The 17963-nt window shown below is 38.5% G+C and overlaps 2 protein-coding genes across 2 annotated transcripts; both read left to right on the top strand.

Annotated features, from left to right (window-relative positions):
- The first annotated feature begins 805 nt into the window (after window positions 1-805).
- Window positions 806-8055, top strand: LOC111658980 (interferon-induced, double-stranded RNA-activated protein kinase-like). Its single transcript, XM_023411741.2, has 19 exons — window positions 806-1117; window positions 1697-1835; window positions 1944-2095; window positions 2180-2303; window positions 2440-2513; window positions 2591-2740; window positions 2863-2995; window positions 3222-3286; window positions 3393-3483; window positions 3941-4005; window positions 4096-4168; window positions 4524-4570; window positions 4915-5034; window positions 5171-5290; window positions 5376-5580; window positions 5890-6033; window positions 6630-6731; window positions 7041-7103; window positions 7463-8055. Exons 1-19 carry the CDS (start codon window positions 1011-1013, stop codon window positions 7589-7591), a joined length of 2103 nt encoding a protein of 700 aa, XP_023267509.2. The 5' UTR covers window positions 806-1010; the 3' UTR covers window positions 7592-8055.
- A 1062-nt stretch (window positions 8056-9117) lies between these two features.
- On the top strand, window positions 9118-16785 carry LOC147818817 (interferon-induced, double-stranded RNA-activated protein kinase-like). Its single transcript, XM_087175483.1, has 16 exons — window positions 9118-9332; window positions 10177-10309; window positions 10447-10601; window positions 10696-10795; window positions 11344-11411; window positions 11500-11590; window positions 11908-11936; window positions 12054-12096; window positions 12192-12268; window positions 12394-12519; window positions 12621-12755; window positions 13507-13708; window positions 13796-13939; window positions 14426-14527; window positions 14713-14775; window positions 15660-16785. The coding sequence occupies exons 1-16, from the start codon at window positions 9226-9228 to the stop codon at window positions 15795-15797; spliced, it is 1713 nt and encodes a 570-aa protein (XP_087031609.1). The 5' UTR covers window positions 9118-9225; the 3' UTR covers window positions 15798-16785.
- The last annotated feature ends 1178 nt before the right edge of the window (window positions 16786-17963 follow it).

Here is a 17963-nt window from a genome sequence, read left to right as displayed (position 1 = left end):
ATAGTCTAATCACAATTACAACCAGTCACAATCACAGAATCAGCAGCAGTTGTTCACTTATTGAGTCTTTTTTTCTTTTCTTTTTTTTTTACAAAAACTTTTCTACACATGAACAAACTTACATTTCTCATGTATATTTAATTAACAGGTTTACAAAGGCTGATTTACAACTTTGGTATTATTTGTGAGCATCACTTTACAAGCTCAATATCTTTTTAACCCTGATTTTAGTTCATATAGTTGGTCAGAGAATTTGGCCTCCACTACTACCATAGAGACTTATGGTCAGGGTTACCTTTAATAACCATTAGACTTTAAACCCCCATCTCATCACAACATTATAACTGTCAATTTCATCCTACAGTGGCAAATAAATTGGCTAATGTTAACCACCATAATAATATAAATAAGTAGTAGGCTAATAAACACTACCATTACCACACTAGTACATATAGCTAACTGCAGAATGCAATGTTATAATAAAATATAATTATAAGTAGGTTAACATGACTCTGTACATGACACCTGTCAAAATATGAAATATAAGTGTTTCTGCACCTTTCACCTTTCACCCACACTGGGTGCACCCATGGCTTCAGTGGAAGTTCAGCCCTGCTGGGACTTTGCTGTACCCTGAGGAGGTGCCCCTCTTCAAAACGTTGCCCGACCATGACATATTCTGTACACACCACTGGACATTTAATTTCTTTCAACATATAATAAAATTATTGAAGGGACATTATTGATAACACATACTGATACATTTCCTCCATTTTTCCCAGTTTCAGTTTCGATAGTTCTGATACAGTTGAGCCATCTCCGTGAATTATGAAGGAATCGAAACTTAAAGGTGTCTGAAGTCAGCTGAACCGAAAGAGGAGCCGTATATGTGCGCAGACCGAGGAGTCAGACGGACGAGGGAAGGGGAGAGACGGGAGCACTGAGCTCTGTACTTTGTTCGTCCATTTTTTTAATGTAATTTAAGCGTAAAATCTGCTGCGTCATTTATAATGGCAACTGGAGACTACGTAGCTAAGCTAAACGAGCATGCACAGAGAAGAGGCTATGAACTGCACTATGACGACGTTGGCTCTTTTGGTCCTGACCATGCTAAAACGTAAGTTGAATACATGCCTGTATCCGTGTTATAAATATCTAAGAACATTATTCTGCCGTAGTCATGCTCCACCCCATATGGTGAGTCTCTCTGGGTGGCATGATACCCACAGCAAAGCAGCTAATCTTCATTACATTTCAGCAGGAGGCCTGGTACATTAGAAAACTCTTAAAATATCTTGAAACTAAATATACAACAAATGTATGAAGTAATGTAGGATTCTCACAACTTTGTACTCACAGCAATAAGAGATTTTTTCCATGTACGTTAATGTGTCTCTTATAGCAGCAGATAACATGGCTGGGATAATATGTGCTCTGTAAAATGTTTATTTGTAATGTGCATAGTAAATTGTCAGGTGACAGAGGAGAGGTATAAAATTGCACAAAATGGAAAGACTTGAGCAAAAGTTTGAATAAAAGCAGTGGTTATAGTTACTCTATAGATATAACTGAACAAGGCTGTTTGAACATCCCTAGATGATGACTTCAAATGTTACTTCCTACAGGCTGAAACTGGCAATGTGCTGATTTATGTAATTTAAACCACTCCCCAGCTGATGTGACGATTGCTCCACAGATTCAGCAAGAGGGCAGTCTTAAACGGTAAGGGCTACCCAGACGGTGTGGGGAAGAGCAAGAAAGAAGCAAAGCAAAATGCTGCTAAAAATGCCCTGAACTGCTTGTTGGAGAACAAACACCAGGACTCAGCGGACTTAGTAAGATTATTGTTCCTCTTAGAGCGTGTTGAATTGTAGGTATTAAAAAGGAAAAGACTAATTTGTGGCATATGTCTCCTTGATGTATATTTGCTATTATTTTGACAGACAAATGGAACAGAAGCTTCCACTGCACCAGTTCTTCAGACAAGTATCAGTAACATCAACTATATATGTTGGCTCAATCAATATGGTCAGAAGAACAGGCTGACTATAAGGGCTGTGGAGTCAACCAGACCGGGACCAAATAATACTGTTCAGTAAGCATGCAAACTACATCCAAATTCTTAGGTATTTTGTTAGCATTTAAAGATCCATTAAATAAAAGTTTTTTGTCATATTAGATGTTGCAGCTTTGTGGTTGGTGATAAGGAGTACCCAGCTGTCTCTGGAAGTACAAAGAGGGAAGCCAAGGAGGAAGCAGCAAAGCTTGTATATGATGTGATACATGGCAGTAAAACTACAGAGGTGAGTTAATATTGATACACACCAGTACTGAATCATAGACCTACAGTAAAAACATACTGTGTTACAATGTGTGACATACTCAGCAGGCCACAGTCTACTGTGTGAACCATCTCAAAATTGCACATTTTTTCCCCAGACTGCAGATGAGAATTACAACAGTACATCTGGTCAGCAACATGAGGCATTAACTCAGGATGTTTCTGATATCTGGTGAGTGTATCAAAAAGACAATGCATGGTTTAATTTTGATGTCTCCATCAATGTGAAATGTTACTTGTTTATTACAGTACTAAGACAAGAGGCCTGAGTGTGAACTCCAAAGACAGCAGCTTTACAAAGACAAATTTCATTGGAATTGTCAACCACTACTGTCAGAAAACAAAGCGTTCCCATGATTACATCTTAGAGAGAAGATGCGGTCCACCACATAGCCCCCAGTGAGTACGACTGAATCACTGTAACCTGAATAGACACTAGAGACACTGTATGAAAACCCTTGATAGATGTGAGAGAGAAATCTTAAAAAAATGGTGTAAACATTTCCTCTCTGCCTGCACAGATTTTTCTACAAATTAGTGATCGACAACAAGGAGTACCCTGTGGCTGAGGGTAAGGGTATCAAGGAAGCCAAACAAAATGCAGCTCAGCTGGCCTGGTCTGCTCTTCAAGAACAGTCTGACTGGGACAGCCAGGTATTTAATATTTTCTACTCCCTCTGTGTCATCAAAATATAATTCGGCAGAATAATAGAAGATTTTTCTTCAGAAAACTATAGTTAGTGGTAATGGCTCATATTAGCAATGGCAGCAGCCCACCTCAAAACCAGCTTCACTTGAATGAAATGGTTTCACTGAGGTGAAATTCACATTAAATGATTATTTTTAACATTACGTTAAACACCTTTTCTGTGCATTTTAGGTGTCCTTCAGGTCCGCAGTGTCCGAAGATGGTGCACCATCTGCCTCTGCCCCATCAACTACACAGTAAGCACTCAGTGACATTGGTAGGAGAGCAGAACTGTATACCTGTACTATCAATGTACTAAATACTGAGAAGTCTGTCCCTATGTCCGTCATTGTATTCTGCCAGGGACCCCAGTGAATCATCATCACTAAGCGAGCCAATCAGTACAAGTGAATCAATAGTATTCAGAGATTCATCGAACCCTTCCAGGGCTCAGGTTTGTTCTCTCATGATTAAGCCTACACTCATAACGAGCACTATTTATAAAGCGAGAAAGTTTGGTTTGGGTCTGTGTTGCTCAGACTGGCTTTCTGCAGCAGTTGTTGAGTCAGGTGTCTCAGCACAGTCACCACAGCATGCATGCTTATATTTTAAAAGCCCTTATCACAAAAACATTTAAACCAGTCAGTGGTCATTTGTTCTTTTTTGCTGTGAGAGAGAAAGAGTGTAGTTAATAATATTGGCTCATACTAACAGTGGTGCAGCAGATTCTATCACCAGCTGCTTTTGCATATTGTATCTGTCATTTACCATGATGAAAAATTAAAATGTTTCTATTAAGGTGAAATATAATATTAACTAATTAATTATGTCTGACATTAAACAGTGTACTGTACACCATTATCTTTGGAGCATTTACATTGTAACAACCAAACACATTTTGTGTGCTGTAGGAGCCCTTATGGTCAACTGGGTCTGGAAGTGATGCACCAACCAGTTCATCAACACCATCTTCACTGTAAGTCTCCTCAATGACACTAGTATTTAAGCAGATTTTAGAATTTATAGTAAAGCAAAGCAAATTGTGTCTCTCATTGTTTTCTTCAAGGGAGTCACCAAGCGTGGCATCGAGTAGAAATGACTCTGCAATCACAGATTTATCAAACCCAACTGAGGATCAGGTCTGTTATTTCTCTAAAATCATAACGAACTGACAGTTAAAAGAAAAGTTCATCCTCCAAGAATATGGAGCTTGAAACATCACTGGTGGATATCTCATTAAAACTGCATAAAGTAGTTACAGAGTGTGGACCTTTCTTTAAGTTCTTGTAAATGCAATACTAACAACTACTTGTAATATGCAGAGAGTTGCTCTAAAAGACAGTCGCTGTAGCAACTTGACATGGATGAAATGTCTACATCCAACCTTATAGTCAGAGCAGGGCACAAGACTGCAGGCCAGCTATTCTTAGTAATTCAGATGGAGTTTTTTTCAACATAGTAAATCCATATCATGTATTTATTTTATTCTCTAAGGCTGCTGTCGAAAACAGGAGTATGGGTAATACATCAGTCCAGTCAAGGTATGAAAAAACTACAATACTAGCTTATTTATAACAACCTGCAAAAGTGTGTGTGTGTGTATATATACACACACACACACAGTATGTACAGTATACGTGTGTGTGTGTGTGTGTGAGTGAGTGTACAAAGCTTATTTATAACAACCTGCAAAAGTGTGTGTGTGTGTGTGTGTGTATATATATATATACACACACACACACACAGTATGTACAGTATACGTGTGTGTGTGTGTGTGTGTGAGTGTACAAACATATGTACACTTTTGCAGGTTGTGTACAAGACATTATTGTTTTCCTTGCTTCTTTTTACCTTCATGTCTAAACTATTTTGTCAACTTCTACAGATTTACATCAGACTTTGATAGCATAAAGGGTCTTGGCAAAGGAGGCTTTGGTTGTGTTTACAAAGTAAGACAAAAACTGTCGAACAAGTATTACGCCATCAAGATTGTCCGTAGTAATGAGTAAGTCTGTGCAAGATGCAGTGCAACTTTTCAGTGTACATTTCAGCATTTATTTGTACAAGTACAGTGACATTTCAGTAACAGATGCATTGCAGGATAGTTTTATTAACTAATTTTCATGCAATTCTTTGATCAGAAAAGCTCTGCGAGAGGTGAAGGCATTATCAGAGTTTCAACACCAGAACATTGTTCGATACTACCATTGTTGGACAGAGGATACAGAGTACAAAGACCACAGTTCAACAAACAGTTCTCAGTAAGTCTCATCCACACTTAATATGTTACTATTCTTATTTACTAAAAATAGAAGTGTGATATCTCACCAATTTTTTCTTTTTTAGGTCTGTCAGTAATTCATCGCCACAGTTCCTATACATTATGATGGAATTATGTGACAACAAAACACTTAAAGGCTGGATACATGAGAGGAATGAGATGACGCTGGAAGCCTCCAAGAGAGGAGAAGAAGGTCTAACCATTGCTCTACAAATAGTCAGTGGAGTCGAGTACATCCACTCCAAAAATCTCATCCACAGGGATCTGAAGGTGAGACAAAGTCGACTTAAGATGTGTTGCTGTGTGCTGCCGTTTATTGATGAATGTTGATTCTCACCACCAACATTTTCTGTTGATAAATTCAGTCAGGATGGAAAGAAACCCCACCTGAAGTCACTTAAATAAACTTATGAATTTGTCTAATTTTTGTGACAAAATTCATGTCATGTTGGGTTTATGAGTGGTGAATTTTTGATTTTCCAACAGTTACTAAGCTGACCAGATCATTTCTTATTGTACGTCATTCAAGGAGCTTGGTGTCAATTAGTTTTAATTGCCCCTTTTGCTTTCTCTGGTTAGCCTCCTAACATCATGTTTGGACGGGATGGAGAAGTGAAGATTGGGGACTTTGGTCTAGTCACTGCTGAGGCTGATGACGATGATGAAAAGCTGATGGAGAGGACATATAAAACAGGAACCTTATCTTACATGGCTCCTGAACAAGTGAGATGGTCGACGTTGACATTGGCATTTGATCCTTTTGTATTATTGTTTTTAAATGCTTGTGCTTGCACTTACTTTTACAGGCTGGGTTAAGTTATCTGTTACTAGTAGTCTACAAACCTACTACTACCATCTATGCCCACCATACTTATCAGTTGTCCCAGTTTCCCACCCAGAGCATCCAATTCTCTCTCTCACTGCTTATCCAGTCATAACTTCTCCTGTTCTTATTCTGTTGTACAACAAATTCAACACTCGCCGTGTGTCTCCCCATCACCTGTGTTCACTGTGGGCACTGAGAGCTATTACATCGTATTACAACAGCACATTTTAGTAAAATATGCTGGTATATTTATAAAATAATAATGTGATTCCCATCTTTACTGACTTTATATATCAGTGGTAGTTGCAGTGTTTACAGCCTTTAGGCCTTTATTTTAAAATGTTACTGTAAATGCAAACAGAGACACTGAGTTAGCTTTATTTACCTTATAAGAGTAACTATTGAGTTTAATCTGTTAATGTGAGATCATTAAGGGGACATATTAGGCTGCTGTAGTGACACTTGTTAATACTGCATTTTTATTTTATCACAGGAGAGTGAGACGACCTACAACCGAAAAGTGGACATATTTGCTTTGGGGCTGATTTACTTTGAACTTCTTTGGAAACTCTCCTCTGGCCATGAAAGAGTAGTGGTGTGTATAAGTATAAGTATGTATGTATAAGTGTGACAAATGACTCGACAAAGTTACCATGTTACACGGTTATATCTGTTATATACAAAAGCAGCTAACTTTACACCACTGGCTGATTTCTTTTCAATATAGTACTTACAAAAATCTGTGTATATATCAGATATGATGGAACTTTGTTGTGTATCTAAAGTCTTATTTGATCTTTCTTGTATTTATTTGCAATGTTCAATACAGCATGATTTGAATCATGATTGTATCTCAAGCTAACTAACATGTTCTTTCATCCTTTTATCACTGCATAAACACCAGGTTTTTAAGGATGCCAGAATTCAGAAGTTCCCAAAACAGTTTGGTATAACTTTTCCCCAAGAGGTAGGTGACCATATACTTTTTATCCTAACTGTCTTCCATGCCACATGAAAGAGTATTTCCCACAGGGCGGCATACATGCGTTTGCACTGTTACAACAGTCACCCATCTCTAAAGCCTCAAAGTATGAGGAGTCAGAACAGAACTGTTGCTGTGTATGTGGATATTGTCAAATATCAAGCTGCACACTGATGTTGATGTTGATGCTTTCAATCTCAGTTTAAAAAGATTTACATTGGTCCATTGACTGAGCAAAGTTCATGTGTGGGGAATTCTGTGTAGTGGATTTTCAGAAATGTTGCAGTATGACTGCAACATTTCCTGCTCTCAGGAGATGATGATGTTGTTGCTGTTTTTTGCAGAAACGAATGATTACATCAATGCTTAGTCTGAGGCCAGAAACCCGACCTGAAGCAAGTAGACTGAAGGCAGAGCTGGATCAATGGCTCAACGCACTAAAAACTATGCATCAGCAAAATGTCACTGTCTGATAATCACAAAAGATAAATCAAGTAAGAAATCATAGAAGATGATGAAAATCTGTCGCATCTGATGTCTGTTATTTCATGAAATGATATGATGTATGTTTGCTTTATAGCACTTTAACCTGAGATCTGTACAAAGCGCCTCACAAGGCCTCACGTTCAGTTACTCACACATACTCACATACCTATGGTAATCTTTGGCGGTTTGGGGACACTTCAACATGTAGACAGGAACATCAATGAAAGATAAAAATCTATTGTATCATGATTTTAAAAAGGGACTTTTACATTAATTAACATCTTTGCTCTAAATAATCATGTGGGGGGTAATTTCAGTGTCAACAGCTGACTTTTTATTAAATGTTTTTATTTGTTGTGTAAATGTCTTTTAAGTGATGTCACAATACAGCCTTTGCTTTGTATTGACTATGTGAAGCTGGAAAATAAAATAATGATTATCCTGGGCAAAATGGTATTTTATTTACAGTTGCTAGTTTGTATGTAGACACATTGGCTCTGTACAGGCAGCATACAGCTTCATCAGTAAAACATTAAGTGTCAGTATATATGACTTTAAAGGTCAGGCCAGCAATACCACCTTGGATACTTCCAGACACCACAGTAGATTTTACGTTGTTAGAAAGGAAGAACAACGGTAAGGAGTTTATATTCACATACCATACAGGCTTATATGAATAGTTACCATAGTTACATCAAGATCAATACAGATGCATCACAGAGTTTAATAAATAAAGTAGGAGTAGGAAAAAGTATAAATAAGGAAGTTTAATGTACACTGGAGAAAAGCTGGCAATACTGCAAACATACAGAATTCAAGTGAGGGGGTTTACAGTAATATTTTTGTGGTTATTGGTACATATTCGCATCAAAGGAAATCAAATGTCAGATAAGGTTGCAAACGAGGCCACAAAACGTAATCATAATGATTTCTGCCTGACAGACATCAAGGGCATTATGAAGCAAAGATTGAAGGAAAGGTGGCAAAAGAAATGGGATGAAGAAAGAAAAGGACGATGGTTTTACAGAGCTCTAAGAAAAGTGGGAGAGATGAGGTGAGCAGGAAGGACCAGGATGAATGAGACAGTAATTTCAAGAGTCAGATTTGGACACACTGGACTAAACAGTATACTTTTTTAAACTGGTAAACAAAATACAGGCAGGAAAAAATACAGGCTGTTTCTTCGTGATTACTGTGGACACGAAGAAACAGGCATTTTATCCTACACTGTCAGAAATGTGAGTCAGACAGAAGGCATACGATTCAAAATATTGATTTGATTTAATAGATCTACTACAAAAGAACTTGAATGAGTGTTATTGAATCATATAACAGTATCTTAGAGTAACTAATTTGATTGAAAAAATATGAGTTTTTATTTATTTTTTTTTTATGTGTGATTAGACAGTCTGATACACACATACACTCCATACCAGTTGGGGGCGATAATGCCAACCACTAATAAAAGAAGAGGAAGCTGGTGAGTGAAAGGAGGAGGGGGAGGCGAAAGAGAAAGAAGAGCGAACTTTAAATCTGACGGAAGGAACTGCAGCAGTGACACAACTAGTGCTTGTGCCTCGTTCACCAGTTTGTGCACTCAGGGTGTTTTTTACGATTCGGGATGGGAAGAAAAAACTATGTAGCTAAACTAAAGGAGCATGCACGACGAACAGGCTCAGAGCTGAAGTTTGAGGCCGCTGCCCCCGAGGGACCGGAATGTCCTCAAAGGTGAGTTGAGGCCATTTTAATTTCCCACTCGGTCCCTCATGCAGAAGTATGTCCAGCGGATGTTTACCAGACACGCACCTGCTAAACTTCGTTATATTTTAAGTTTCTCTTTCCTGCAACCCCAGAAACATACTGTTTAAAAACACTTTTTCAAATTACAACCGGTATCAAAATGCTAAGAACCGGGAACCGAAAAAAAAAATTCGGTTCAGCTTATCGGTTCCTACAGCACAGTACGGTTCCTACAGCACAGTACGGTTCCTACAGCACAGTACGGTTCCTACAGCACAGTACGGTTCCTACATACCTGCATGGTCTTTGTAGGTGGCTGTCTATGCGAGTTTGCATGCAGCATGCACTTCATCCGGTGAAGGGCTTCAGGGTCAGGGAGAGCCCGGTGCACCAGACTGTGACGACAATATAAGATTTACTCCATACAAACTCCTGAAAAGTTTGTGAAATGTCTGACAATTTTATTTTCAGTTTTAAAATAGATATTGGTTTGGTCATCAGAAAGTATAAGTCATGTTTTGATTGTACGGTGTAGTAGGAGTTTCATCTGTTTTTTCAGTGATAATTAACTGCACGAAGTTTTGTGTAATGTTACAGTTACACAAAGAGATAAAAGTACATCCAAACAATAAAATGTAAAGTGAGATAAGTAAATATGCGGGAAAATAAACAAAATCCACAAATAGAAAAGCACTAACACTAAAGAGAGCTGTAGCACACAGCTGTGGTGTGTGTGTGTGTGTGTGTGTGCGTGTGCGTGTGTGCGTGTGCGTGTGTGTGCGCATGTCACCATCATCATCAATAACTACAGATTTGAACAACTCTTCACCAGGTTCGTCCTGAGGGCCGTGGTCAATGGCCAAGACTTTCCTAATGGTGTGGGGGAGAGCAAAAAGAAAGCCAAGCAGAATGCAGCTAAAAGTGCACTGAGAGGTTTGAGTGAGAAAGAAAATCAGAGGCCGATGGTATGAATATTCTTCTTTTTTAATTGTATGGTCACATGTGGAAAACCATAAACGGAAGCATGTTTGATTAATCGGTTTGTTTATCCTGAAAGATTGCAGTAGTTGCTAAATAGAGTAAACTTTATTTTTTCTTTCAGTGTGAAAATGCATCAGAAAATGTGGCAAAAAATCCTACGGAACAAGTTTATCAGAAAAGTATCGCTAAACCTTACCGTCTCAATGAATATGGTCAGAGGAGCATGGTGCCTATGAAGTCTGTGAAATCAAGACCAGGACCAAATAATGCTACTCCGTAAGTGTCCACATTCATCCTAATTACTTTGTACTTGTTTAGTCTGTGCTCAAAAATGTATTGAAAAAAGATTGTCTAATTTTAAATGCTGTAGCTTTGTGGCTGGTGATAAGTACACGGCTGCCTCTGGGAAAACCAAGAAGGAAGCCAAGGAGGAGGCAGCGCCCCTTGTATGTGATGTATATGCTACAGAGGTGAGTTGTAATACACACCAGTCTCTCCTGGCATATACTGTATGAAGCACTAGAAAATTGCAGAAATTGTAAACATTGAGGTGCTTGTGTGGATTATGATGTTCTAAATGATGAAGGTGTCTGTAACAAAGTAAAGACGTGAACCAAAAATATACAGGCCACAGTTTAGTCTACTAAATAGTAATCAAGAATAAAAAGGAAAAAATAATAATTCTCTATATCTGAGGGTACGAAGCCAAACAAAATGTAGCTCAGCTGGCCTGACTGTTCTACAGGAACAGTTAGACTTGGACTATTTCCTGTACTTTTAATATATTCACATAAGCTTTATGGTCACATTAGTAATCTGTCAACATCCGCATTGTATTTTTTTTTCCTGAAGAATTGAGAATAGCCACCAAATTTGTTGCTGTAGAGAACTACACCCTAACAACTTCAGCTTTTTATTTTGAAATTCCTTTTTGTAACATATACAAACCAAGATATTATTCTGAAAACCACTATGAAAAATAAAACAATGCAGAAGTTTAAGACTCCATGTGTTTCAGGTGTCCCTCTGTCGCTCTGTATGTGATGACGGTGCCCTAACCAAGCGCTCCACACCACAAACTAAACTGTAAGACACTGAATAATGTGAGAGTCAAACAGGTTTGACAAACATATGTCACATATTTTACTAATGTCTCTCTTTGTATCGTCAAAAGGGAGTTCTGTGACACAAAATCAAAAAGTGTGGCAACAACTACAAGTGACTGCGTTGCTTTCAGCGATTCATCAAACCATTGCATGGTTCAGGTCTGTTCACTTCACTTTCTAATCTTCACTCTACATGATACTGGAAGTTAAAGCACTAGGATTACATTCCCCTAAAGGGGCTAAACACTGGGTTTTGTTTAAGCCCTTGATGTGTAATTATGATGATTTGATGCTTCAGACTATTCTCTGTATAAGATGACATGATATCATGTGGTTGAAGATTATTATGGGAATGATTATTTAGAGCAAACAAAACTTTTGATTATTTTTATGATAAAGACATTTTGATTTGTCTTGGTATGTCTCTAAAATGTTGTTTAATTTTTACTGGCACCATTTTTCTTCCAATTACAAAGGAACATCCTGATGTGAAGCCCAGAAGAGAGTAAGTCCATCATCAGACTCACCTTAAAGTTACAGTACATAATATTTCACCAAATATTATGGCACAAAGATCACAAAATGATATTATTGCTGCTAATAATTTTTTATATCTTCTTAGATATGCAGCAGATTTTCAAAACACCAGTCAGAACAGCAAACAGGTATAGTGACTACTGGGGATTGGAATCAATTCAATAGTATAGTAGTTTTTTTCTACAGTATAAGCTCTAAATCATGATTTGTTTTGTTGATGAAGGATGTGATGATTCCTGAAGAAATGAACACAGGAACAGGTCTGAGTGAGAGGACATCAACGTCATCAGAAACCTCCAGGTATGGAAAGTTTAAACACTGGATTTTAAAATTAGCATGTTAATATGTTTACTTTGGGTCTATCCCAAAAATTGATCTACAATCAGAATGGCAGATATATATCTTCTCATCTTTTCCTTCAACAGTAAAACATTTACGTCAGAATTTGACTCCATAGAGCGGATCGGCAGAGGAGCCTTTGGTTGTGTCTTCAAGGCAAAACAGAAACTGTTGGGGAAGTTTTATGCTGTAAAGATTGTCCCCTGTAAAGAGTAAGTCAAGTATACAACGTTTTTTTATCGTGTGATGTAACTATTTCAGATGCAGTGCAAGACAAGAAGAGGTTTTAACAGCTGTTTTCTTCACTCCTCAGGAACAAGAAAGCTCTACGAGAGGTGAGGGCACTGTCGGACCTCCATCACCACAACATCGTCCGATTCTACTCGTGTTGGGTGGAGGATTCGGGGTACCAATTGGACAATTCAGATGACAGCTGCAGCACATCACAGTAAGTCTCATCTACTTATTAAAGACTAACTTAAAGCCTTAAGAAATTCTTCCCTCACCACCATTAGACATAGATGGGAGCAGGACCTGGGTGAGAACATAACAGACAAAAGTTGGGATACTATATTAAAACAAGTCCACACCTCCTCTATACGTGCAAGGCATGGACTATTACGGTGTGTAATACTGCACTGGACTAAAGAGAAGTTGTCGGAGAGATTCCCAGACATAGATCCAGCATGCAACCATTGTAAAAAGAGCCCATCTTCCGATCTTCATACTTACTTTTTGGGCAGTTTTTGCCTTTAATTGGATAGGGGCAGTCAGAGAGTGACTGGATGGTCAGGGAGAGAGAGAGGGGATGAGATGCAGCAAAGGGCCACGGGCCGTTTCCAACCCATGGCCACTGAGGTAAGGACTGAGCCTAAGTGGTATGCGCCTGTTACCTGTCCAGGAGAAGCACAGTAAGTTCTCTTCATCTCTGAAACGCTTCATTGACACGGATCCATTTGATGGGACGTGCACACAGATCCGCATTTATAGAACAGCCCATAGGAACCTATGGTAGAAAGTTACACCCAGCATCACTGATAAGTGTATCAGGGGGTTGTGGGGTTCACCTGTACATCACCACAGCAAGGTGAAAAGTTAAACTAAGATGAAATTTACAACAGGTGTTAAGTTGCTCTTTAAAATCCTTACTCACTATATGAGGTGTGTTAATGCACTTATGTCTTTTCTTAATTTTCTAGGTCTTCCAGTAATTCATCTACAAAGTTCCTCTATATTCAGATGGAGTTGTGTGAGACCACAACACTTAAGGACTGGATAAATGAGAGGAACATGAAACAGCGAAACTCAAAGAGAAGACAGGAAAGCCTGACCATTGCTCTGCAAATAGTCCGTGGAGTCGAGTACATTCACTCCAAGTTGTTCATCCACAGAGACCTGAAGGTGAGAGGAAGTGGATAAAATAATTTATTACATCCCATCAGTCGTGAAGCTACATCATTGTCTCTTCTATGTCTTTCCTCTGGTTAGCCTGCCAACATCATGTTTGGACGAGATGGAAAAGTGAAGATTGGAGACTTTGGTCTGGTCACTGCAGAGAATGATGACGATGCTGACAACGTGATGGAGAGAACAGTGTACAAAGGAACCCCGTCTTACATGGCTCCTGAGCAGGTGAGATAGTCTATATGGATGTTCGTTTCCTCAGTATTATTAAATACTGGTTGTCAAAGGGGGACATTAAAGGTATCCTGTGGTGAAAGCAGGTAGCAGTAAATGTCGCACCTTGGAGTGTGTTATCATTTTCATAGCAACTTCACTGAAGAAAAAATAAATTTTTAGTAAGGTTCTAATCACTTTTGCCTGTCTTTAGGTTGGATTTAATGTGATATAATGACGTTAAAACAAATACAGCAATGGCTCCATTAGCTATTGAATGAATTAATTTATATAGCACCTTTCATGCAAACAATGCAGCTCAAAGTGCTTTACAATTTAAAAGAAAAACACAGCAACTACTCGTATTGATTTAGTTAATCCTATTGGATTATTTGCACACAGTGACCTATAAGTGCTTATTTTTAACATATGGTGAATAAGGAGAAACATTAAGCTGCCTCGTGCCTTTTGTTAATGTGCTGTGTTCTGGTTTTACGACAGAAGAGTGAGACGACTTATGACCGAAAGGTTGACATTTTTGCTTTGGGGCTGATATTCTTTGAACTTCTTTGGAAAATCTACACTGGTCATGAAAGAGAGCTGGTGAGTTGTTTACAATACAAAATTTAACTTAGTGTGTCATTAATACCTGGCTATGTTGTTAATTGTTTAAGTTCATTTATATGGTACCAGGCATTTTCATTAGATATCTTTGTAAATGATTTAAAGAAATAATTGAGCAACGTATCAGATGTGTCAAGCCCTTTTTGTCGCTGCATGACTTCCAGATTTGGGGTGACGCCAGAAGACAGAAACTTCCCCAAGAGTTTTCAAGCAGCTTTCCTGAAGAGGTATGTCAACATTTTGTGAATGTACTTGCAGTAGAACCATCAGTATGTTAATGAGAGTGTGTTTACTGAGCGTGTCAGCTCCGTCTTTATCATGTGTGTCTTGTCTTTAAGATGAAGACATGTTTTAAGGTTAGGTTAAGCTTAAGTTTAGGCAAGTAGTGGTTATGGTTAGAGGTGGAGCAAAGGGCCGTCCACACCAAGAACAATAACCATAAATATATCGTTTAAAAATCATCACTCAAGGACACTCATGGCGGAGTCCACACTGTAACGGCAACAACAATATTTTTGGGATTTGATGAATGATAGAAACGCTGACAGCCAATCAAAATACATCAGAATTTTACTGCGCATCACATCAACACCTCATGTTCAGAAAGTGAAATAATTGATTAATGTATGAGCTGTAGCACTCGCAACTCAAATCTTCCTGGATCAACAAATATTAAAAGTGGGGAAACTGTTTCTCTAATCCCCTTCGCTACTTAAAGAAACCAGGTTTTTCTTTTACATGACGTGACATGAGAAATCAGCTTACTGGGGAGAGCTGACTGTAACCTGGTTACTTCACCTGCTTGTAAAGGGGGTGTCGGTTTACTGCCGATGTTCACTAACAGGGCAGGTGGGACATACTGGTGTTTGAACTGCTATCACAGTTCTCCATCTGTTGAGCCAAAAACAGGAATGTTGCTTCAGTAATGAAAAAAAAAATGTATTATATGACAGTATTTGAGGAATATTGCAATCAGCCGTTAAAATTTAATTTATTAAAAATGTCAAAATAAAGTATCTATCTATCTGGATGTTTTTTTCTGTGGCTGTTCTTTATTTTTACTATGTTGATGATGATAATGATGATTTTTTTATTATTATTATTATTGCAGTACATCATCATAAGGTTAATGCTGAGTGTGAAGCCAGAAGACCGACCTGAAGCACATCGGCTCAAGACAGACCTGGAACACTGCACTCAAAGACTCAACACTCGAGCCTTAGCACGTCGCGGCAGCAGGACTGTCTGATCAACAGAGGAACAAAAATAAATAAATCATGGCAATTTATTTTATATCATGTCCCATACATGTACTTGGTAGGTGGTCTGTTTTAATGTCTGAAAGGGATCTCTACAGTTCGTTGAGTATTGTGCAATGCTGTTGGGACTGAGGCTAAATAAAGATACAACTTGTCTCATGAATTTCAGAAGAAAAATTAAATGTTTCATGCTGGCTTAGTTTTCTTTTAATACTTGATGATGAGTCTGCTGGTTGGACTCTGGAGGCTCTTTTGAAGAATTGAAGCATTTGTTTAAAAAAAAGAAAATGCTACAGTTCTTGCATGTAATTTTTTTAAACCACATGTATGTGTGATTTTTGGATTACACTACAAGGATCTGGGGGTGTTGCCAGTCAAAGTGCATGCACAAAGTAGCCCTGTAAAGTATAGCTGATTATGTGCTGGGAGTTGAGCACAATTACGTGCTGTGACTGGAATATGTTAGTTATCATGTCTGCCAATAAGATGTGAGAGGGAGCTTGAAGAATGAATGTTGTTGACTTTACTGCCTGTGTATATAGAGATTTCTTAGCTCTTGTTTTTTTAGGAGTTTGTTACTGGATAATTAAATATGAGAAATGTGTAGTTTGATGAGGTTTGGAATTAAATTCATTTTGATTATTGTAGTCATGTTGAGCATATCCTTAAAATGAATACATCCCTGTCTGTACAGTGTTTGTTTATATTTGTTAAAGGCTTACCATCAGTAAATGAAATGTTTATCTGTCATACACGTGCACTGCCGTTTGCTTTGCTTTGCCATTTGCAATACATGAGTTATGTAATATAACTCATGTATTTATGCAGTTATGTAATATAACTCATGTATTGTCAGCCCACATGTGCAATTTCTGATTTTATTATTACATTATGTGTTGTTATGTGTTGCCTCTGAGTCTTTTGTAAATCTCCTGACTCCGTCTTGGTTACTGTGATTAAAATGTGATGTCAAAATGATAGTGCCTATGTTGTATAGCTTCCTGTGTCAAGTTACTTAGATGCAGCATAATGCACACCATGGGCACTTTATCATAATATCACTTCAGCCTTCTTCCCCAATTCTGTCCATTTTCTGACACTCCCAGAATTCATACACTGCTTTCCTGTGAGCATTTCACAAGAATATTGCACACAGCCTGAAATCTGCCAACCTTCTCGCCAACTGTTGCACAGATACACTGATGAAAATGTACATATTTTCACTTTAAGTACAAAGAAAGGCACAATTTGGCTCTTCTGAGGCCGCAGTTTTCCCATGATCAAGATGGCCCCATGATTTACAGTTGGATTCACCACATGAGGGCAGTCTCGCCTTTTCATTTTTTTTATGTACAGTTTATGGCACAATTCAGCTTCCCAAAATTGCTGTCTGATGACTTATTTGATAAAGGTAACATCGTAAGAGAAACGAGAAATACACAATATACCGGTAGTAATTTAGTAGTAAAAACAGTTGCGTTTAGGTACAAGTGAAACAACAATTTATCTGCCATTTCCCAAACAAACTCTTCAACACTCATTAAATAAAAAACTAAAAGAACAAATGTATCATCCATGTATAAATCGCTCAGTTTGAAATGCTGAGACATCGGGAGTTTGCCCACTGACCTGACTGTTGTTGTCTTTCCTACAGTGACCTGTAGGGGGAGCTGTGGCTCTGCGTGGCTCAGGCTGCTCAGAGCGTGGCTGCAGACTCCAGCCCTCCAGACTCAGCCTGTGGGTGAGAGGTTTATTCACAGTGAGAGGGCCAAAACCGAGGGAGCCGTGTGACATTTAATCATGCCTCCGGCGCATGCTGGATGATTAGCATCTCTGTGGAAAACAACAGTAACAAGTGCCAAATGCAGGATCCCACACAATCACCTGGCAGTGGCGCACGCAGTCACATAGGCCCCGATAATCAGCACAAATCAGCTCCTGTGGCTCAGTATGGTAACTCACCTATCACTGCAAAGAGCCATAACATTTGCCTACTTTCCATGAATAGAGGCTGTAGGTGGACTGACAGTCTTCATGTAGACTGATTAAACTGGTTGATTTTTGTCTCATCAGTCATGGCCCTGCCTCTTAGACACCCTGTAAAAATCTGATGGTGGCAGAAGCTGTAAGGAGAGAAAAAGCTGCAGAAATAAACC

This window comes from Seriola lalandi, unplaced genomic scaffold (genome assembly GCF_002814215.2).
Source record: "Seriola lalandi dorsalis isolate HSWRI2012SDOR001 ecotype SW California unplaced genomic scaffold, Sedor1 jcf7180002054470, whole genome shotgun sequence".
NCBI lineage: Eukaryota > Metazoa > Chordata > Actinopteri > Carangiformes > Carangidae > Seriola > Seriola lalandi.
This window is presented reverse-complemented; position numbering and strand designations above follow the sequence as displayed.